General features: G+C 39.9%; 1 protein-coding gene across 3 annotated transcripts in view; it reads left to right on the top strand.

The window, feature by feature from the left end:
- Positions 1–428: 428 nt before the first annotated feature.
- The window catches only part of slc7a10a (solute carrier family 7 member 10a), a 46,107-nt gene continuing 22,203 nt past the window's right edge, over positions 429–24,332 (top strand). For all 3 annotated transcript variants that reach the window (XM_084540761.1, XM_084540762.1, XM_084540760.1), the window contains exons 1-4: positions 429–737; positions 9,559–9,763; positions 13,177–13,328; positions 23,480–23,605. In XM_084540761.1, coding sequence (XP_084396887.1) covers positions 632–737; positions 9,559–9,763; positions 13,177–13,328; positions 23,480–23,605 — 589 coding nt within the window. In that variant the 5' untranslated portion in view covers positions 429–631. The remainder of the gene's footprint in view (positions 738–9,558; positions 9,764–13,176; positions 13,329–23,479; positions 23,606–24,332) is intronic.

Below are 24,332 nucleotides of genomic sequence, written 5' to 3'. Positions count from 1 at the left end.
GAAACAAAGCACAACTTCCGTCCATTTTTTACCTAAATCATTCTATATTTGTACCGAATAACACATTATACTAAGAGAACACATATATGAGTTGTTTTTTACACACACAAAAAAAATATATCTGTAACCTTATCTTTGAAAACGACGTTTAACTGAAAAGTGTTCTGTCCCGGCTCTCCCCTACTTCCACCTTGAAAACAGCAACTTTACCTCTGAATGCTCCATCTCTCCATTGCTGCAGGCTATCTCTGATCGCTTGTGTGATACTGCTATGCGCGCGTTTGTGTGTAAACAACACCCGCTCAACTGAACACTGCCCTGCCGCTGATTGGCTTACACGCTCAAACTGATTCATTTAATGGGCGAAATATTAAACAAGGAAAATCTAAGGTAAACCACACAGACTTAGCAAGAAGAATGCAAATATATACGTTCCCCTCTCCTATACTAAGACACCCTTGCATCAGAATACTTGAGACAAGGTGGGGATATTAGTGGTGCGCATGCGCAAACCCTTCTCCGTTTATCAATACAATATTATAAGGGCAGCCTGGAGAACGGAGCCTGGTTCAGTCCACAGTATCTGGACCGAACCGTGGTGGAGAGGAAGCGCATTTGCAAGGCGGAGGAGATGGAGCACGAAAAGAAAAGGAAGAAGGACGAAAACTCCTCCAAGAGCGACAGAGTCACTCTGAAAAAAGAGATTGGACTTCTGAGCGCTTGCGCTATTATTATTGGTGAGTTTGTGACAGCTTTTGTTTTAAATAATGTATTTGTGAAGAGCGGGTCGATGTGATGAAACGTGTTTGTGCAGCCGGCTGGCGGTGTAACTATTGTAATGTGGTTGATGTGAAGCTATTGCTTTGTTTCTCAAGTTAAAAGATCACGGCACACATGATAAGTCAGACACAGTAGGATTCAGTGGAAGAACACTGTAAATTTGACTTGTCTTTCAGAAATGGTTTAACTGTTTAACTTTGTCACAAAAGACGATCTGAAATGTCTTTACGCATGTTGTCTGGTTGTATTTCGAAATGCCGGGTTTTAGGTTTTGTGTGGAAACTGTTGCATCAGTCGTGATTATCTGAATATAGACATGCCGACGTGGCTGGAACATCTCATGCTGAACTTGAAAGGCCCGCAGACAAAGCGCAGCCTCCATGTGGTTCCATGGAACAGTTGAGCACTCTAACTGTAACATTGTCAGGGTTACCGGATCAGCGTTCCGAGACGTAGACCTGCTAAAGCAAGGCATTAGCGGCATAACTCCAACAGTAATAACCCACCTACCCTGATACTGAACAACTTTAGAAATTCAGCAGTGGCAAGTGGAGCGTTTGAGGAAGTTGAGCTGTTGCTAACGGTTTCCTGTACAGTAAATTATAAAGCAGTCGCAACACTTATGGTATGCAGTCGTGCTTAAAGTCTCATCTGGAGTGGTAAACTCAAGAGGTAGTTTGGCTTACTGTCATAAATAATCTTTTAATAAAGCAGAGTACTCTCCGAGCACCAGCTGATAACCAGTCTGTGTGTGTGGACAAATGACTGGCCTGTATTTGTGGAAGCAGGTGGAGGACATAACTCGGGTCATCGAGACTAAATTTAGCACCTTCTGGCTGGATATGTACCATGTACTGTATATCAACATGTACTTTATAGTCTTTATAGTCTGGTTATAATAGAAATCAAAAGCATGCAGGACACAGTGGAGAATAGACGAATGAGGGAATGAATTTACAAACTCTCTCTACATCATGTCCTCCATCTAAAATTGACTTTACTCTGAAGTTACAACTTAATGTAATCTTGAAGTACCAGCTCATGTTTTTGGTTGTTCAGCAGTCAGAAAAATCACCTACAGTAAGTGTGGTCATGAAACAGAGACGGCAGAGTCAGAGGCAGAGACATAAACTAGATACATTTGGTGCAGGTCACAGGTCATAAGGCACTAGCAGTGTGAAAAAATACAATATGACTATAACTTCCATTTTGCCAGAACGTAAACCTGTAATTTGGAGATCTAAGTGTAGAACAAGATTACAGTATATCTTCACATGTGAAAGTCCTACACCACAATTACAGTGGATGTTTCATCTGATTTGATATTGGGTTGAATCCTTAAATCGCTCAGTTTAAGGCACACACACACACACGCACACACACACACACACACACACACACACACACACACACCCCACACACACACACAAAATGGTGATTAATCTGAGCAGTACATTTTGAGAAAGCTATGGTACATGGAGGCTGAGAGGGTCAGTAGGATTCTGCTTCACGCTTTCATCTGTGATTCCAAACTTTATGACATAACAAACACAGCGCAGGCATTATGTAATAGCTCTGCATCTCACCACGGCCTCCACAATCAAACTGGACAGTGATAAATGCACCCCTCGGTCCTCCTCTCTAACTTACAGTTTTCGCCCGTTGCTTGAACACGTTTTGCAAAACTTGGCTCATGTGTCAAAACTCTTCACACAAGCAAATAAGACACAACACTAGGAAATAAACCATTCACATCTATGTCAAATTGAAACTCTGTTATCAAAACCTAACAATCCTTTGTCAAAATGTCACTCTGATGACAAAATGATCATATGAATACACTGTCAGATCAGCAGCAACACACTAGTCTGCTTTATATTTTTGTTCAAAAAGGAGCATTAGCCACCCTGCAATACAGTACATGTTATATGGTAACGTGATATGGTACAGTACTATAAATACAGTCTGAGTAGAGTAGAGAGTTGAAGACATGTTTTCCAGTCAAAATGTCCTTATTATGGATGAAGCTGTGAATCGGCTTAGATTAGGGTGGACTCTCTGCCCAGCTTCCCTCATAGTAAGGCCATGGTTTATGACATGGTCCACCAAAGTTGCTCTTATGTCATCCGAAATAATGGTCCTTGCATGGCCTCTTCGACCACACCCTCCTCTCTCTCTCTCTCTGTCTTCCTCTTCCTCTGCCTCTAGCTCTCCCTGCCTCCATGCTTGCAAAGTTCTCAAAATGGCTTACAGTTTTTACCCATTGCTTGAACACTATAGACACATGCTTAAACCAAAGTAACATAACTTGAAGTTGTTGTTACTATACGTTACAGTTTTTGCCCGTTGCTTGAACACGTTTTGCAAAACTTGGTTCATTGTGTCAAAACTCTTCACACAAGCAAATAAGACACAACACTGGGAAATAAACCATTCACATCTATGTCAAATTGAAACTCTGCTATCAAAACCTAACAATCCTTTGTCAAAATGATATCCACTTGCATCATATGAATACACTGTCAGATCAGCAGCAACACACTAGTCTGCTTTATATAAAACACTGCAGTCTTTTGTTTTCACTGTTTTTATTCAGTTCCACAGAAGGAAAGTTTTCACAACAACCAAAAAGTGAAATACTCAATTCAAAATCATTACATTACAGTAGTGTATTTTACAGTACAGTAAATTCAGTTAAAGCAAAAATAAAACAAACAATACACTACTGTAAACACAGTAAAACACAATTCTGCACAAGTGGGCTTATGGATCCTGCCGTCTGTTGGCGTCCACCCCCAGTAGGTCTTCTAGCCATTCTGTAGAAAAATGCAACCACAAATTGTTGTTGTTTGCTTCTTTTTTTTACAGTACTGAATATACTGTACTTTACTGTATTTACCATACACAGTACTGAAACATCTCAACACATTATCACGGTATGTTTCACAAAACTACCACTTTTGTTCGAAAAGGAGCATTAGCCACCCTGCAATACAGAACATATGATACGGTAACGTGATATGGTACAGTACTGTAAATACTCTAGATACAGTCTGAGTATAGTAGAGAGTTGAAGACATTCCTGTTTTCCAGTTGGAATGTCCTCATTATGGATGAAACTGTGAAACATCTTAGATTAGGGAGGACTCTCTGCCCAGCATCCCTCATTGTCAGGCCATGGTTTACAGTTAAACTGTCAACACAAAACCCGATTTCCAAGCTACATTCACAAAACCTCAGACTCTTCCTGCAAAACCAAACTTTCACCTCAAAACAGTTTAATCTGTGCTCAAAACTGAACTATGTTGTCAAATCGTGCCCCGAGTCAATCAAAATTAAAAACACTACTGAGCAGTCACTAAACACTACATAGAAAAATAGAAAACACAATGCTCAGGACATGAAGCTGTAGACATAAATGTTTATTGTTCACTGTAGGCTAAATGCATGTTGCAAAACAAAAAACCTGTGCATTAGCACTTGTACATAGTAAAAAACAAAAAAAAAAGTACAATAAACAGAAATCTTGTGCATTTACACGTAGCACTTGTACAGTACAAAAACAAACAGAAATCTTATGCATTTAGCACTTTTATACAGTAAGCCTACATAAAAATAAAGTACAAAAATATACAAATGAGATTTCTATCCATTGTAGTGCCTCACAAACCAGTGCTCTCTGAACTGGCTTATGTATGTTCCCTCACATCATTAGCCACAAGTGTGATCAATTTTTCTAAACAGGTGAAAAGTGCTTATGGTTTTGCCAAACGAGTGACTGATTCAATCAGTGGGTTCAGGCAATTGAGCATTTGGTTCAGACAATAGGGTTTAGTGTTTTAGCAATTCAGAAAAACTGTAATGGTCCTTGCATGGCCTCTTCGACCACGTCCTCCTCTCTGTCTCTGTCCTCCTCTTCCTCTGCCTCTAGCTCTCCCTGCCTCCATGCTTGCAAAGTTATCAAAATGGTGAGGTCTTTTTGTAGCTGGCTGATTGGTGTTCAGTTTTCTATTTTCAGGTATGTGTCTAAGTGCTTTCAATTAACCAATGTGTGTTGTATTTTGAATAGATGTGTTTTCCCAATGTTACCCTGAGATTTCATTTTTGAACTAAGTGTCTTATGTATGAAATAGTGTGTAGTGTGCAGGAGCAAGTGTCTTGCAGAAAGGGGCAAGTGTGTTACAGAATTTCAACTAAAGTGCAAAGCAGCGCTTTTGTTTAAGGTATAGTAACAACAACTTCATGTTATGTTACTTTGGTTTAAGCATGTGTCTATAGTGTTCAAGCAATAGGTAAAAACTGTAACATCATTAGGGAGCATCAGATCCATGGGGTGCATTGCTAGGCTTTAACAGCTACATCTTTCCAGTTTTACATTTTATTATTCAGACTCACAGAGCACCTGTCAGTACACTTTTCTATAAACGTGAATTTTTGAACTCAGCTTTATAAAATCCATGAGAGGTTTTCACATTGTGTACCTAATAAACTGGCAACTGGGTGTACATATGTCTTTGTCCAGCTGCAATCCAAGCTAGCACAGCTTCATAAATAGTGTGACTGCCAAAGAAAAAAGGACTCTGCCTTTACAGAAACGGGTAAAACGAGTTAACGAGAAGCCTGCAATTACTGAAACACAACACCTAAAGAAAGCTTTAACCTGCTCACCTACCCACATGTCATGACAGCCATACTTTACAGTCATGTCCGTAAAAACATTACTACATACAACCACGCTAATAACCAAACGACAACTAAAATGACAAAAATGATGACAGGATGATGTCTAGTCTGTTGGTATATTTATTATTTGAAATGGCACAGTTTCTCAGATGCATCAAATAAACCACAACTTACAGTTTTTTTCAATCGCTAACAAGCGCTTACCCATACTTCAGATACTCTTTCTAAACTCTTAACACAGACTCACACCTACAAAACACAATTGGCCAAATGGATAATTTTCTTCTCAAAAACACATTTTGTTAAATATATACTAACTCTTCATTTCAAAACAGAACACATCTTTCTCTGCACACACTAACTTTATCAAAACACTGGAAATCTGACTCAAAATGAAATTATTCTGTCAAAGAATAACACTTGTTTTCACTTCACAAGGTGCATGCAGTTAATCAAAGTACACCAGGTTTCAAAATACTGGCTATTGTTGACATTACAAAAACTGCATAGACTTTTATGTTTCAGTTTTACAGGTATTTGCATGCAAAACATGCAATCCACCGTTTTTACACTAAATTTCTTGGTTGGGAACTGTATGTCCACATGTAATGTTCACATTCAAAAGCATTCCAGTAAAAAGCAAACCATTTTTTTTTTCCTTTACTGTTTACTACAGGAGGTACAGTAGAAATACTGTTTACTGTATGATAGACCAGAAAAGGTTTTACAGTATTGCTTACAGTGAACAAAATATCCATGAAACACACGAGAGCATTCTGAACAAAAAAAAAACAACAGCAAAAAGCCCAGATAAAAAGGGGGGGAACTAAAAAAAGCACAAAATTACTGTATCTAATCTCTGCGATCTTCAGGGTTAGGCCACATGTTTTCATCAACATCGCATCTGATATTATCCAAGGCGATGTACCTGGGATAAAACTGCTTGGTATGTCGGATCCACCCTTGGCAATCATCAACTGTGATGTCCCTGCAGCCAGCATCCATGGCTTCAAGGAGGGACATCTGGTCATGTGGCTGATGGTCATAAATCTTCCACCTCCATGCAGAAAAGAACTCCTCTATGGGGTTGAGGAAAGGTGAATAGGGTGGAAGGAAGAGACGTACCAGTCTTGGGTGGACTTCAAACCATGTTGTTACTGCTTCCGAATGATGGAAAGCCACATTGTCCCAGGTGATTACAAAGGTCCTCATGTTTTCACCCTCCTGATCCTGCTCTGGAACCAGGCGCTGGTGGAGATCATTGAGAAAGGCAAGGAGGCGCTCGGTATTGTAGGGCCAACCTGACATCTGTGAAGGAGTAATCCTGCATTTGCAATTGCTGCACACATGTTAATGTTTGCCCCTCTCTGTCCTGGCACATCAACTGTGGCCCTTTTTCCAATTACATTTCATCCACGCCGACACCTTTTGGCCAGATTGAATCCTGCCTTATCTATGTATATGAATTCATGAGGGGCCTGGTTGGCCTCCAATTGAAAAAAACTGTATTATCAGATGAGATATATTGTTTTTGAACTGATATCATTGCAGAAGCAGAGGTTTTTATACTGTATTTAAGGTTTGGAATATTGTTTTTGCTATTGTGGGATGTTAACACACAACAGTGTGTTAACATTCGTAAATAATACAAAAACAATCCATAATTTTGTTGGGAGGTATACCTTGTCTGTTACAGTTTTTTCCAGTTGCTAACACACTAAAATGACATGGATAGCACAAATATTTAAACTGACACACAGGGAGCAAAACCTCATCTCAAACATTTTCTGCTTTACACACATTTTGCAATTCGAAATGGCACTTTTTACAGTTTTTCTCAGTTGCTAAAACACTAAAATCCATTGGCTGAAGAAAGTTCTCAGTTGCTTGAACTCATTAAGCTAACTGTTCAGTCTGTTGTCAATACATTAAACCATTTCACATGGTTTAGCAAAACTCTAAACACATTCCCATTCTTAAAACACATTCTGCACTCTAATGCACATGTCATCCATACTGGTAAACACAAGTGGCAACAATTACATATAAAGAGAGCAGAAATGTCATTGATTGAACACAATCATTCAAAATTGATTTCACTTGTTTCAAATGATGTGACAACCAATATAAGCCAGTTCAGAGAGCAAACAGGTTGTTGAAGGTGGGAAAATATTGCATGTGATGTCGATGAAGTGCTCTGGCCTGACCCAGCCCAAAGACAAGAAGAAGCCCATTGATCACATGTTTAGTCCTTTGATTTTTGTCACTTTCATTGTATACTGCAGCACAGTGCATTGTAGGCTGTATATGGTACAATAAACAAATCGTATGGCCCTGAACATTGTGCTTTCCATTTGTTTTCAGTACTGACTGCTCAATAGATTTCGACTGGTTACAGGTCATATCATCAAAGAACACGAATTACAGTATCACAGAGATAAAGTTTTTGAGATGCAGGGTACACTGTAAAAATAAGGGTACAAGAAGGAGGAAGAACAAAAAAAAATGCAAAGAGCAAAACAGTAATTTCTGATCAATTTTGAGCTTTTTGTATAATGACAGAAACATGTTTTGAGATTAAAAATGTACTTCTCCCTGAGAACTATATGTTTTGAACAATGTGTTTTCTATTTTTTGGTGTATTGTTTACTGACTGCTTGATAGTGTATGTAATTTTGAGCAATTTGTTTATTATTTGAGAGCAGTGTTTGATTTTGAGCACAGGTAAAACTGTTTTGAGGCCAAAGTTTCATTTTGGGCACAGGTAAAACTGTTTTGAGGCGAAAGTTTCATTTTGGGCACACGTAAAACTGTTTTGAGGCGAAAGTTTGATTTTGCAAGAGGAGTCAGAGGTTTTGTAAATCGTGCTTGAAGCTGAGGTTTTGTGTTTAAGGTTTTGAGAAAATGGAGCAAGGTTTCAGAAATTGTGTTTTAGCAATTGAGAAAAACTAAGTGTACTGAACGCGGTTCTCTGCATAAGACACAACAATCTGACATAAAGTCACATGTTTGCGATTTCAAAACACTGCCATTTAAAATGACGCACTACATGAGCTCATTGGCCACTATATGTGCTACCTGGCTAAATAGGTGTTGTGTAATTGTTAACACTTCAATCAGGAAGTAAGCAATAAAAGACCACAGGTGAGCATCTTTTTTTCTTTTACAACAACAATGGAAGACATTGCTGAGAGAGGAAGAGGAAGAGGAATGTGATGTGGACAAGGCGTTGTGGCCAGACCCAGCTGTCCGGCAGGATGCTGTCTAATTATTTTGCTTTCCTATTTATTTATTTTTTAATTTTTTCTGCACATTTTTTCTGCAATTGTATGTTTCAGCTTACTGTTTTGTGAGCATATTTTAGTTCACTCCAATGTAAATATATCTGCTGTGTATATAAAGATGAGAGTGCTTTTCATTATGCCCAACAGTGTGCAGTTGGTTCGACAAAAATCTGTAATACGAATGAAGTGTGTGCCATCTGGTGCAAAAGTTTGATTTTGGTTGCAGAGCTTCATGAGGTATTTTGCAGTTTGGGTGTGTGGTTTGGTGAATTGTGTTAGTATTTTGATAAACCATCCTAGTTTGCAAAATTGTGTTTAAGCAATTGGAAAAAACTTTAAGAAAATGTAAGCATTGTGGAAATGTGTTCACTGACTGCATATTGTGTGGAAACGACATGAAATGTGTGAATGGTATGGCCACAAAAGACCGATGCTCTCCTAATTGTGTTTAGAGTTTTGAAAATGTGACAACTGATTGGACAAACGCTTGTTAGTGACTGAAAAAAACTGTAATGATAAAGGTGGTTTTTGGAGACTGCACCAGTAATTACACGAATGTCCAATAGGTGCTTTGGATGTTTTTTAGTCCCTTAGTTGCCTTGCATGTTCCTCTATCTAGGCACTCTTGTTTTCACTTCAATAATGTATATATGGATATCTGAACAATTCACAAGATCAACAATCCTCAAAAAAAAGAACCAATAGATTTTGAATTTAAGCCTTACAACTTTGTGTTCTGCTTTCAGAGTACTCTAGATAAATATATGATTTATAAGGAAGTGTAAATAATCATTGTAATCTTTTCTCTAAGGGAACATCATCGGCTCTGGAATATTCATCTCACCCAAAGGAGTGTTGGAGCATGCAGGCTCAGTGGGGCTGTCACTCATTGTCTGGGTTTGTGGAGGGGGTATCTGTGCACTTGGGTCTATGTGCTATGCTGAACTAGGTGTCACCATCCCAAAGTCTGGAGGAGACTATTCGTATGTGACAGAAATCTTTGGAGGCCTAGTGGGGTAAGTAGTGGTGTTGTTTTCCAGCTACTTCACTTATTTTTAGCGCTGCAATTTGTAAACCACATTTTGATTTTGAGTTGTACTCATTTAGTATGAATAACACTGCAACAGTCCTGGGCTGGTTTAATAGGACCGGTCATCTGGAACCGATCAGCTCTGAAGGTCTTGTGACTTTCATGTGGTCATATGACATGTCAGCTGACCAGAAAGCAGTAATGTAAGTCTGAAAAGGTCAAATGTGTCTTCCACTGTGCATGGCTCTGGAGATGCCAGTTTTTCGACTGTGACTTTGTCTAGTTTATGTGTATAAGTGTAAAATGAAACAGAAAAACTACCATGAAGGAAGAAACACAGTGACTGAAGTAAAGAAGTACAAACTAAGACATAATGAAGACAAACGTCCATATGAACCCTCATCTGTTTTTACAAATGAGTTTCCATCCAATTAGTTATATTGAAAAAAATTACAAAGGCAAAATGGATGTTCTGGCCACTTTAGGTAAGAAAAAATATTTCAATTAATGGAAATGAACGTCACTCGCATCAAGAGAACACATTTATCTTTTCACCATCACTTTCATTACAGTTTTTCTCAATTGCTAAAACACTAAACCCTATTGTCTGAACCAAATGCTCAGTTGCCTGAACCCACTGATTGAATCAGTCAGTCCTTTGGCTAAACCATAAGCACTTTTCACCTGTTTAGACACAACTTACCAACAAATTTTCATTGTGATGCATTTAGCCCACAGTGAACAATAAACATTTATTTCTACAGCTTCATGTCTTGAGCATTGTGTTTTCTATTTTTCTATGTAGTGTTTAGTGACTGCTCAGTAGTGTTTTTAATTTTGATTGACTCGGGGCACGATTTGACAACATAGTTCAGTTTTGAGCACAGATTAAACTGTTTTGAGGTGAAAGTTTGGTTTTGCAAGAAGAGTCTGAGGTTTTGTGAATGTAGCTTGAAAATTGGGTTTTGTGTTCACAGTTTAGAGAAAAGGAGAGCTGCTTTTGAGAAATGTGTCTTAGCAATCGAGAAAAACTGTAAAGGTAGAAAATGTAACTTCCTACAAATTATGTAGCTTTTTGAACAATCTATTATCTTTGAGGGGTGTTTTCATTCAAGTAATAAGGTTGACAGTGTCATGGTGGGCCTGTTGTAGTTTTTTTAAAAAAACATTGCAGACATACAGTCATGGACGAAAGTATTGGCACCCCTGGAACTTTTCCAGAAAATGCACCATTTCTCCCAGAAAAGTGTTGAAATTACAAATGTTTTGGTATACACGTTTATTTCCTTTAAGTGCATTGGGACAACACAAAAAAGCAGAAGAAAAAAGCCAAATTTGACATAATTTTACACAAAACTCAAAAATTGACTGGACAAAATCATTGGCACCCTATTAAAACTGTGGGTAAATAATTTCATTTCAAGCATGTGATCCTCATTTAAACTCACCTGTGGAAAGTAACAGGTGCTGGCAATATAGAAATCAAAACTGAAGCCAGTTGGAATGTATAAAAGTTGACTCAACCTTTGTGTTTTTTGCCTGTGTATGCCACACCAAGCATGGAGAAGAGAAAGAAGAGGCGAGAATTGTCTGAGGACTTAAGAAGCAAAATTGTGGAAAAATATCAACAATCTCAAGGTTACAAGTCAATCTCCAGAGATCTTAAAGTTCCTTTGTCAACTGTGCGCAATATAATCAAGAAGTTTTTAACCCATGGAACTGTGGCAAATCTCCCTGGACGTGGACAAAAGAGAAAAATTGATGCAAGAATGCAACGCAGGATTGTTCGAATGGTGGATAAACAACCTCAGTCAACTTCCACACAAATTCAGGCTGTCTTGCAGACTCAGGGTGCAACGGTGTCAGCTCGAACAATACGTCGTCGTCTGAATGAGATGAAGCGCTATGGCAGGAGACCGAGGAGAACCCCACTTCTGACACAGAGGCATAAAAAAGCAAGACTGCAGTTTGCAAGAACATACCTGAGTAAGCCTCAATCCTTCTGGGACAATGTTTTGTGGACAGATGAGACTAAGGTAGAGCTTTTTAGCAAAGCACGTCATTCTACTGTTTACAGAAAACCGAATGAGGCCTACAAAGAAAAGAACACGGTACCTACAGTCAAATACGGTGGGGGTTCAAAGATGTTTTGGGGTTGTTTTGCTGCCTCTGGAACTGGGTGCATTGATTGTGTGCAAGGAATCATGAAATCTGGAGACTATCAAAACATTCTGGCCCGTAATGTAGGGCCTAGTGTCAGAAAGCTGGGTCTGCATCAGAGGTCATGGGTGTTCCAGCAGGACAATGATCCAAAACACACCTCACAAAGCACCCAGAAATGGTTGGAGACAAAGCGCTGGAGAATTCTGAAGTGGCCAGCAATGAGTCCGGATCTAAATCCCATAGAACACCTATGGAAAGATCTAAAAATTGCTGTTGCGAGAAGGCACCCTTCAAATCTGAGAGACCTGGAACAGTTTGCAAAAGAAGAGTGGTCCAAAATTCCAGTTGAGAGGTGTAAGAAACGTGTTGATGGTTATAGGAAGCGATTGGTTTCAGTTATTTTGTCCAAAGGGTGTGCAACCAAATATTAAGTTGAGGGTGCCAATGATTTTGTCCAATTTTTGAGTTTTGTGTAAAATTATGTCAAATTTGGCTTTTTTCTTCTGCTTTTTTGTGTTGTCCCAATGCACTTAAAGGAAATAAACGTGTATACCAAAACATTTGTAATTTCAACACTTTTCTGGGAGAAATGGTGCATTTTCTGGAAAAGTTCCAGGGGTGCCAATACTTTCGTCCATGACTGTATATGGAAAAAATCCATTGATGAGTGATGAAATAACATATGAGGCTTGATATAAGAATTAATTTTTGTATGTTTTTTGGGCTTAATAGTTAGTAAAAGTAGAAAAATAAATTGTACAAGTATTTTTACAAGTATAGCAAGATGCTTGACACAAAAGCCAATCATCTTGCTATACTTGCTCAACTCCATATTGAATAAAAATATAAAAAAATCCAAAGCCAAAAATAACTAAAATACGTGCTTAATGACTTTGGTTAATGGTCTTGGCTCGCCACCAAAACATTGGAGACATACACTCAATGCTGTGTCTCAATAGTTCCTTTGTAGACACAGATAGAGCACTGAAGCTCCTGATGGTCTGCTGTTCATGGCGTGTCTCCTGTACAGACACAATGTTAGTGCTGTCTCTTTATGCTCTCCATGTCTATCTGTCTCATAAAACTGATGCCAAGCTGTTCTAAAGCAAGCACTCAACCTCAATTACTAGTCCTGTACAGGAAACTGTGATTGTGCTGTTTAAATGTTTAAATGACTATAATGAAAAAGCTTGTTTGTTCTTATACAAAATCCTGTTTTGTCCCTTCATCCTATAGCTTCTTGTTGTTATGGAGCGCTGTCCTCATCATGTATCCAACGACACTTGCTGTCATTGCGCTCACCTTCTCCAATTACGTCTTGCAGCCAGCCTTTCAGAACTGCCTGCCTCCGTTCATCGCCACCAGACTCCTCGCAACCATCTGTATCTGTGAGTCACAAACGGCCAAACGCCCTCTGAATCTCCATTTAGTGCAGATTTGTTTTAGTCACGATTCATTATTTCGTGTTGTCTATTTTGTTTTTTGGCTTTGATGTTTCCAAACTGTACTTTGCAGAACATCTGTCAATCACTATTTCCAAATTTCTTAAGTCTTGTGTATGTTTTCAATTGATGATGTTTGAGTTTCTAGAATTGTTCAGCCAGTGACTACTTATGCTGAATTAATGGTTCTTCTGTTGATCCCAAACAAACAGAAACTTAGAAGAGTGGAGTGGTTTTCCAGGAAAAATATATTGAGTGCCAGATGTTTCTTTTTATTGAAGGTAAAGATGTTTAAGAGTGATTTGGTAGGATTCATATGTGTGAGCTTTCTAAAATGTAGTCTGTCATCTTGTGCCACAGTGACAGGTCAGTACTCACTGTAAACTCAATATCATACATTAAGTCTTTGAAGTGTGTAAGAGGGGAAGAGCTGTGTAATGCACAGAGTTTGTAACACAGTCTGGCAGCTGGGAATGTCTGACCTTCCACCTCAGGAATGCAGCCTTAAAACAACAAATTTAAAGCATCGACTGGGTGTAGGTATGTTCTCTACAGGTTACTTGTGGGACAAGGACAAATACAACATAAAAATACAGAATTGTGATTGGTTGTTGAGGTGGTGGTGGTGTTCCATACTGACTAGCTGGCTGATGGCAGAAATGCTGGCAGGATGTGTCAGGTGAACTGGTTCAAAAAAGATGGAATAAACAGCTGATGACTAGTTGTTGATAGTCTGTTAGGCTGCTTGCCCCCGCTGTGTCCCCTGCCTCTGTCACTATGACACCCCGTTTCATAGAATCACAACAATCACTCTGTTCCTTTAGACATTCAGGTCATCATGAACCTTAGTGTCAATAGTAATATGTTAGTGTACAGTTACAGTGGATGAAAAAAATGTTGATTGAGCATTAAAGTATCTCATAATTAGATGCTCATGAGCAGTGTTGGGTATAGTTACTTTGGAAAGTAGTTAATTGGGTTACAACGTTACCATCAACAGCGTTACTTATGAATAAAAGTAAGTACTCATGCGTTACCAAAAATTAAAAGCCGTTTGCAGCGCCTCGCACATGCTGCAACTTAACTGACACGGACACACAGCCTCCTTTAAATGCACCGATCATTCATTCATTCATTTTCTATACCCGCTTATTCCTGTCATCGGGCGAGAGGCGGGGGTACACCCTGGACAGGTCGCCAGTCCATCGCAGGGCTAACACCAGTGTTGGGAGTAACGCGTTACAAAAGTAATGTAATTACTGTAATGTATTGCTTTTTGCTGTAACGCGGTAATGTACATTCCAAAAAAAAAATGGGTAATATTTTACTCGGTACAAAGGTCAGTAACGCACGTTACAATGCATTTTCACCCGAAATTAACTGGTGTTTTGTTTTTATACTATCGCCAATAACACCGCGAGATCACCAAAGGAGAAAAATTCAGTGCAAATTGTAAAACGTTTCTTCCTGTACGGCTGAAGCAGGCTCGACGTCGGACAGTAGCCCTTTTATAGGGGTATTAAAAATAATATTTTAACGAGGAAATGCAGTACCCCCCCCCCCCCCTCCCCCCCCCGTGGTATGATCCACCCCTCTCGTTTACTCCTCCCTCCTCCACGCACGCAGCGCGCACACACCTTAGGTTTGGCTGACCACCTGAGGGGCGTGGCTCCTATAAGTTACCAAACGATCCATTTACTTTATCACTCAGCACCAACACATTCCAGTCATTAGCAACAGCCCTAACTTTTACTGTTGTTGTTATTGTTCAGTGGGAGTTTACTAGCTGACGTTTCTCTCTCTCTGGTAAGCTAATAGTGCAGGTTGACAATCAACCACTGTCCACAGTTTATATTAAGCTTTTGGTTTGTGCATATGTGTTGATGTTAAAGCAAGGTTTAAGACTAATACTGCCTATCTACAGAGGTCATTTACAGCTTTTGCAATGATAACAAATGTAAAGGGGTGGGGCTTTGGTACCTTTCTCATTAAGGAAAATGTCGTCCATCAGTTATATGAAATCTTAAAAAAAATTAATTTTTTTTTTTATTTTTTTTTTCAGCATTCTAATTACCTTACAAAGATTGGGGAATTAAAAAAAATTGTGATTGGATAATATTTTTTTTCCTGGTAGAAAAGATCATTTTCGTACCTGTGTACGAGGCCAGAGACACAGACAACCATTCACACTCACACTCGCATCTACGGCCAATTTAGAATCACCAATTAACCTAATGAGCATGTCTTTGGATGGTGGGAGGAAGCCGGAGAACCCGGAGAGAACCCACGCAGACACAGGGAGAACATGCAAACTCCACACAGAAAGGCCCAGCTGGCCCATGGATTCGAACCAGTGACCTTCTCGCTGTGAGGCATCAGTGCTAACCACCTCGCCGAATTTTTCTTTCCTTATCTGGAGAAATTCTTAAAGCAACGGATTACTTTTTTAAAATTGATTGCTTAACACACGAAACTAACGCGTTACGTTACAAGTTACAAGAAAAAAGTAATTTGAGTACTCTAAGGCGTTACTTGTACAACACTGCTCATGAGACATATAAGGGGAAGGAAAAGCTAATGTAGTTCTTGTCTATGCAATCCATCCAGCAGGATAAACCTGATTGCTAGTTTTTACAGCAAAAGAATGGGAGGGGAGAAGCTCTGACTTGTAAAGCAGGGAAAAAGCCACAAAACTACCCAGGGTAAATCAGACGAAGCAAACATAATGGCTTTTGTAGCATAGCTAGAAGATTGTATGATGCTGTTATCGTTCAAGGTGCGCTGATGGCTGTCGTTGTCATTTGATAATTCCTTTCGAAATGCTATGCTCTATTTCCAGCCTATAATCCGATCAGTGCCTTTGCTTGAAATGCTGGAGTAGAGCAATCTGTATTTAAATAGCCAGTGGCATAAGCAGCATGCCACAAGCCAGCCAGTTTGGTCCTGTCTAAACCAGATGGAGAAAGGGAAACGGGGGGGGGGGGGGATAGGAATGAGTATCTGTGCATGTGAGCGTGTGCATGTGTCAGGCTGAGCTTAGCATTTACAGTGCACACTAGTAGACCTCCACTATTTTTGGCAACAGAATGTTACAACTGCTGCTAGTTAGGCCAAGGGCCCGCTCTGCAGAAGTGTGTTTTGGTGTTGTACTTTCAAGTGACGTCTGAGTTTGTGTGTGTGCATGCGTGTCAGTATCAGTGTCAGACTACATAATGGTGCCAGCCTTTGTGGACGCTGCTAATGAGAGGGTGTGTCTTCACCATTGTGCATTGTTTGGTGCTCCTGTCACTGAGTACCATGAAAACAGGAAATGGGTAGGATACCTTGCACATCATTGATGGGAATTTCACTGGCCAGCTAACATTCTGTTTGGATGTTTGATGTACTGACTGTTGAGCATCACCCTCATCCTCCCCTCTCATCCACAACATCATACTTCAGACCTAGGGTTACAGACATTGTTGTCATCTATCTGTGGTCAGCATTTACATAAGCTTCACATCCTAGTCTGTAACTTAGTCAGCAACCTGTGAGCAGGAAAAAGCATCGGGTTACACAGCACCCTGATAGTAGATATTATTGCAAACCCTACAAGAATTCTTATCTAAACACATTAATACGCAATTTATAGTACTTTGACGCAATAGCTGCTGCGCATCTCTGGACCTGTTGCCAGACATGCACCTCCCTAGAAATGTAACTGCGCGTCGAGGCAACAAGGACCATGGCGGCTGTGAATGGTCCAAAATGCATTTCTCTGTTCATATGAATCAGTGGCCGCCGGCTGGACAAGCACAGAAAATCTTCATTTGTTCAGGCTCTTATACATCATCTATTCATATGCCTTCTCTATGTTCTGTGTTGCAGTGACTTTAGTGAAACTATTTGTTAATCCACATTTATTTACTTCAGCTCTAAAATGAGCTGCTTAGTTCCACTCACCATTGTGTGAAGTGCGGAGTGAAACTCAATGCAGGTGGCCAGTTGCCACCTAGTGTTTCGGTGGCTAAATCTTGTAGATTTTTTTTTGTCTGAACAACCTGTCGTCTGCTTTCTGGTGTCAGAGACCTTGTGGTGGACAGACAGGACTGCAGTTCAGTAACTCTAGTGACCAGATACTGGAGCAGGAGGAGGCAGGAAGCATTTCTGAGGTTAAAGCCCCCTGATAGATCTGCGCAGAGTTGAGATCAGAATCCATTAAGACTAAAAGCAGTAATTAGTTTAGTATGCTAGTGCTGAGGCGGCTTTTAGTACAAGCTGTGAAGGCAGGACATGGATTTACCTACACTGTCACATTCAAAGCCACAGGAACCTCCTTCCTGTCAGGGTTAACACAGAGGATAGTTGGGGGAAATGGTAGGGGTTGTCACAGGAACACAGTAACGGAAATGCATGTAACACCCCTTGGGTAATTGACTATAAAACACAGCAGTGTTTAAGGGGAAAGAAAGCTGTACCCGGTGCCACCGAAACCTGCTGCCAAAAATTCACACGTGTGTGTATGTGTGTGTGCCCGCCAGCGGAAGTAGTTTGTTCAGATTACTGTGGTGGGAGGGGAACCTTGCCCTAGTGATTGATGACATGGTTGATAACAGCCCCGCCTGCGTGATTGTGTGTAAAATTGGGGACGAGTGAAAGGTCAGAAGAACAAATCAGAAATATAGACTGAATAAATCAAGACAGAAGAGCTTAAAACTGAGAGAATAAAGAAAAATAGTGTCTAGATCAGAGGTGTCAAACTCAATTGCACAGGGGGCCAAAACTCAAAACACACTTTAGGTCGCGGACCCAACAGGATAAACATTTATTGAACACTCTAAAACTCAATGTTTTTTTAACATAAATATGAATAAAAACAGACAGGAATATTATTAGAGAAAAAATACACTTAAACCTTATATATATTATTAAAATAATTTGCTCTCCATAAAAATATCTCTTGTCAAAATTATACAAGTTACAATTATGAACATGCTGCAAAAAAAATTATGCTTTTCCGCAAAAGTAAAAATCAAAACATTGTTTTCTTTGCTCTTGTGCCATTTTATAAAAAATAAACTTCAACTTTAAATATCTTTAAATATTTTGCTCCCCATAAAAATACGTCCTGTCAAAATCATACAAAGTCAAAATAAGAGCATGGTCCAAAAAACCTTGGAAATATAAATAAAATTTGTGCTTTTCAGCAAAAAAATAAAAAAATAACAATTTTCTTTCTTTGCTCTTATACTATTTTGTCAGAGCTGGATGCCTGGCATCTTTTCTTGGCAACAAGTTTGTCTATGTTTGGTGTAAGGTTCTGTGTTGTGGACATTCTCAGGATGGACTGCAGATGTTCATCAGTGAGACGACTCCTGTGTGCTGTTTTGTTAATTTTCATCACTGAGAACAGCTTCTCACACAGATATGTGCTGCCAAACATGCACAAGGTTCGAACCGCATGTGGACAGAGCTGAGGCATTGCTTCAGGAATGGAGCGAATAAACTGTGCGGCCCCGCAGTGTCGTACTTTGCCTTTAGTGTCCCATTACACTGCAGCTCTATCAGTTCCATCTGAATCTGTACAGGTGCAGTTTCCACGTCGACGGCAAATGGATTTCCTTTTTTGTGCTTCAAAGTCTCGAAAGCGCCCTGAGAACTCACTGCGAAGTGCGCTCAGTTTATCAGCAAAGTGCGCATTTGGGAACATCGTTGCGCCGACTTGGTTCAGCATTACTTGGCAACAGGGAAAGTGAGGCAAGTTGCACTGGTGCATTTGTGTCTCCCATAAGAGCAGCTTCACTTGAAATGCCTTCACTTCATAATACATGTCAGTGATCATGTGGTCACGTCCCTTGAGCTGAAGGTTCAAGATGTTGAGATGAGTTATGTCAGCCAGAAACGCCAATACACATTCCCACATCTCATCCCGCAGAACCGTGGAGTCTTTTCCTTTACTGTCCATGAACCAAATTTCCTTGTGTAACTCAAAAACTCTATTGAGAACTTTTCCTCGACTCAGCCAACGCACCTCTGTATGATAGGGAATGTCGGCAAACTCTGAATCTATTTCTCGCATAAAAGACTGAAATTGCTGGTGATTTAAACCTTTAGCTCGGATAAAGTTTACGGTTTGCGTTATAGTGCTCATTAATTGTTCCATTTTTAACACTTTACCACACAGCGTTTCCTGGTGTATGATGCAGTGATATGCTGTCAGCTCACCAGTACAGTTCTCCTCCTGCATCTTTACCCGCATCCTCCCCACTAGCCCACTTTTTTCACCACACATCGGCGGCGCTCCATCTGTTGTAAGTCCAATAAGTTTGTCCCAGGACAGTTTCATGTCGGTTACACTTTGACATACGTTTTCAAAAATGTCTTTTCCTGTCGTTGTCCCGTGCATCGATTTAATGTCCAATATTTCCTCTGTAACGCACAAACTGTAGTCCACTCCACGGATGAAGATGTCATGCAGGTCTTCAGAAATTCTCCCTCGGTAAAAGGCCGGGCTGATTTGGCTATCTCTTCTGCCACAATAAAGCTTGCTTTCACAGCAGCTTCCCTTTGTGATTTCGCTTTGGTGAAAAACGTCTGCTGAGATGTCAGATTCTTCTTTAACTCTTCTGCTTTCAGTAGCTTCTGCTCTGCATTCGGGTTTTTCATCTTATCCTGATGTTTTGTCTCGAAGTGCCGTCTTAGATTAAATTCCTTAATCACAGCCACATTAGCTCCACAAATAAGACACACGGGTTTACCTGCAATGTCAATAAACATATCCTCAGCCTCCCATCGGTTTTGAAAGGTTCTGTTTTCAGATTCAACTTTTGTTTTCGCCATCTTTGGGGGGCTAGCTTTGACTTTACAATAGGGTTGTATATAGCAACAGACACTTGACTTGATTGACACGGGAATGTTCCGGGTAACCTATCGTTCAGCAAGGCAGCTGTTGCGCTGCACTATGGGATGTGTAGTTTGTGTGTTATCAGCGCTTCATATCGCCGGGCCATTAATAACAATAATAATAGATATATAAAATGATCTCGCGGGCCGGATATAATTGCACGCCGGGTCAGATGTGGCCCGCGGGCCTTGAGTTTGACACATATGGTCTAGATCACATGTGTCAAACTGATCCGTGAAAGGGCCACTGTGGCTGCAGGTTTTCATTCTAACCATGCAGCAGCACACCTGACTTGGCTCAATCAATCAACTGAACTGCCTTCACACAGTCACTTCAGGTGTCCTCTTGCTTGACTGGAACAAAAACTTGCCAGCCACACCCACTGCATGGGTGCTGCATGGTTGGAATGAAAACATGCAGCCACAGTGGCCCTTTCACGGATCAGTTTGACACCCCTGGTCTAGATAATCTCGTTTAAACACACACAATGACATAAAGTCAAACCACCAGAACAGAGAAAACAGAAATCAGAAACTGACCATGATGACATACATTTGACATGAAATACAACTATCTGGCAACAAGCAAGAGAATATAGGTGGACATAATGCATACAATTAATTACAAAATAATTTACAATGAGACGAATCCCAGAAGTCATACAGACCACTGATGTTATGTTAAATCAGATGCACTGTACTTTAAAATAATTTTTCAGTAGTGATTGAGATTAACAGAGATATCCAAGAGATTTCTATGGATATCACTATGTTAGACTTCATTCTTGTATCTGTTGTGGAAATGTCCACTTAACAGAAAAGTTCGTATATGAGACCAGCACGTAAAATTACCATTACATTTATATAATGAGGTGTTGTGTATGGTATTACCTCACAGCTGTAGTTTCAACTCAGTTTTCTTCAGACTCAAATACAGTGCCTTGCGAAAGTATTCGGCCCCCTTGAACTTTTCGACCTTTTGCCACATTTCAGGCGTCAAACAAAAAGATATAAAACTGTAATTTTTTGTGAAGAATCAACAACAAGTGGGACACAATCATGAAGTGGAACGAAATTTATTGGATATTTCAAACTTTTTTAACAAATAAAAAACTGAAAAATTGGGCGTGCAAAATTATTCAGCCCCTTTACTTTCAGTGCAGCAAACTCTCTCCAGAAGTTCAGTGAGGATCTCTGAATGATCCAATGTTGACTTAAATGACTAATGATGATAAATAGAATCCACCTGTGTGTAATCAAGTCTCCGTATAAATGCACCTGCTCTGTGATAGTCTCAGAGGTCCGTTTAAAGCGCAGAGAGCATCATGAAGAACAAGGAACACACCAGGCAGGTCCGAGATACTGTTGTGGAGAAGTTTAAAGCCGGATTTGGATACAAAAAGATTTCCCAAGCTTTAAACATCCCTAGGAGCACTGTGCAAGCGATAATATTGAAATGGAAGGAGTATCAGACCACTGCAAATCTACGAAGACCCGGCCGACCCTCTAAACTTTCAGCTCATACAAGGAGAAGACTGATCAGAGATGCAGCCAAGAGGCCCATGATCACTCTGGATGAACTGCAGAAATCTACAGCTGAGGTCGGAGACTCTGTCCATAGGACAACAATCAGTCGTATACTGCACAAATCTGGCCTTTATGGAAGAGTGGCAAGAAGAAAGCCATTTCTTGATATCCATAAAAAGTGTCGTTTAAAGTTTGCCACAAGCCACCTGGGAGACACACCAAACATGTGGAAGAAGGTGCTCTGGTCAGATGAAACCAAAATCGAACTTTTTGGCAACAATGCAAAACGTTATGTTTGGCGTAAAAGCAACACAGCTCATCACCCTGAACACACCATCCCCACTGTCAAACATGGTGGTGGCAGCATCATGGTTTGGGCCTGCTTTTCTTCAGCAGGGACAGGGAAGATGGTTAAAATTGATGGGAAGATGGATGGAGCCAAATACAGGACCATTCTGGAAGAAAACCTGATGGAGTCTGCAAAAGACCTGAGACTGGGACGGAGATTTGTCTTCCAACAAGACAATGATCCAAAACATGAAGCAAAATCTACAATGGAATGGTTCACAAATAAACATATCCAGGTGTTAGAATGGCCAAGTCAAAGTCCAGACCTGAATCCAATCGAGAATCTGTGGAAAGAACTGAACAGTGCTGTTCACAAACGCTCTCCATCCAACCTCACTGAGCTCGAGCTGTTTTGCAAGGAGGAATGGGCAAAAATTTCAGTCTCTCGATGTGCAAAACTGATAGAGACATACCCCAAGCGACTTACAGCTGTAATCGCAGCAAAAGGTGGCGCTACAAAGTATTAACTTAAGGGGGCTGAATAATTTTGCACGCCCAGTTTTTCAGTTTTTTATTTGTTAAAAAGGTTTGAAATATCCAATAAATTTCGTTTCACTTCATGATTGTGTCCCACTTGTTGTTGATTCTTCACAAAAAATTACAGTTTTATATCTTTATGTTTGAAGCCTGAAATGTGGCAAAAGGTCGAAAAGTTCAAGGGGGCCGAATACTTTCGCAAGGCACTGTATGTGGCATCAGCTTAAAAGAAAAGCACAGCTACTGAGATGTTTTTGTCTGTGTTTCTCATTTGTAAGCTTGCCCTTGAGTTTAAAGGGACCTGAAAAGCCACTTGCTCACACACAAAGACTGTCTGCAAAAAGGAAACAGAGAGTGACTTCTGTCTATTTTCTTAGCAACGATTTTATGTTTCTTTTATGAATGTCTGCTGACCAGATATCTGTGTGGGTTAGTAATCCAACATAGAGACCTTACCATTGAACACAAATAGAAAAAGTAGCAGAACACACAATATGTAGTCCATGTAAGAATGTCACAAGCAATGTGTTTCATCTTGTAGTTTTACTGCAAATGTGTTTGAAAGGTTAAAAATATACAGCTTACTACTTAATGAGTGAATGAATTAATTTAATTAACATAATACAGATAATAATAGACATAATAAGGGTAATAAATACGTCACAACATTGTGTTGTTTTATTGATCCATAATAATTAAAGAAATTAAAAATCAGCAAATAAATCATGTAAATAAGTGCTTAATCTGATCAAGTGTATCAGAGGGTGTAAGTTCAACACTTGAATTGAAGCAGGCGTATAGAATTCACATGTCACTTAATAAAAGTGTTTTCATTTCTTCTGTGTTTGTTTTTGTGTGAGCAGTATTCCTGACCTGGGTGAACTGCTCCAGTGTGCGCTGGGCAACCAGGATCCAGGATGTTTTCACCGTAGGAAAACTCCTCGCTCTCGCACTCATCATAGTGGTGGGACTTATCCAAATCTCCAGAGGTAAACACACACACAAATTCTGGTCACATTAAATACTGGTGGAGCGTTATTGCTGTGGTTTGTCGTTAGAAACCTGCATAGTTGAGACGAAACAAACATTCCTTGATGGCTGCAGCCATCCCCAGAAGAATGCAGCCTGACACAGGCACACACAAAAATGGTTTAGGAATAACTAAAAAAAAAAACATAAAAACAGCACAAGGTGTTGACCTGGCCTCCAAATGCCTTTGATCCCAAAATATGATCAAGTATCTGTGGGATGCAGTGGAACAAGCCTGATCTAGAGGCCCCTCCCTTCAACACATAGGACACAAAGGTTAGACCTGCACAAAATTCAGATTATAACTCCGACCCTGGAAGTTTCCATATGCACCATAATCTCCGGTAATAAAGGTAAATGTAAAAAGAAAATCTACTAAAATCAGAAGACTGTGGACCTGTGAACTCATAGTAGGATAAGAAATAGAAAAATAAAGTAGCTTAACTGCAGTGCAGTTTAATTTGAAACTTGTTGTATTTGCCTGCTATGACAACTTCTAGTTAAAAAAGGTTTGGTTACCCAAAACTGAAAAATAATGTACATTTCAAAATGATACAAAAAGGCCTCTTTCAGGGAACACGAAGTGGGTTAACAATTTAGAGCTGTTCTGCAGCAATGAAGGTTGATACTAGTGCTACTAATTCCTAGAGGTGTTCCAACTTTTCTTGATTACTTACAAAGATTAGG

The sequence above is a fragment of the Chelon labrosus genome, assembly GCF_963514085.1.
Source record: "Chelon labrosus genome assembly, chromosome: 3".
Lineage (NCBI taxonomy): Eukaryota > Metazoa > Chordata > Actinopteri > Mugiliformes > Mugilidae > Chelon > Chelon labrosus.
The sequence above is the reverse complement of the archived record's forward strand: the minus strand, read 5'-3'. Positions and strand labels throughout refer to the sequence as shown.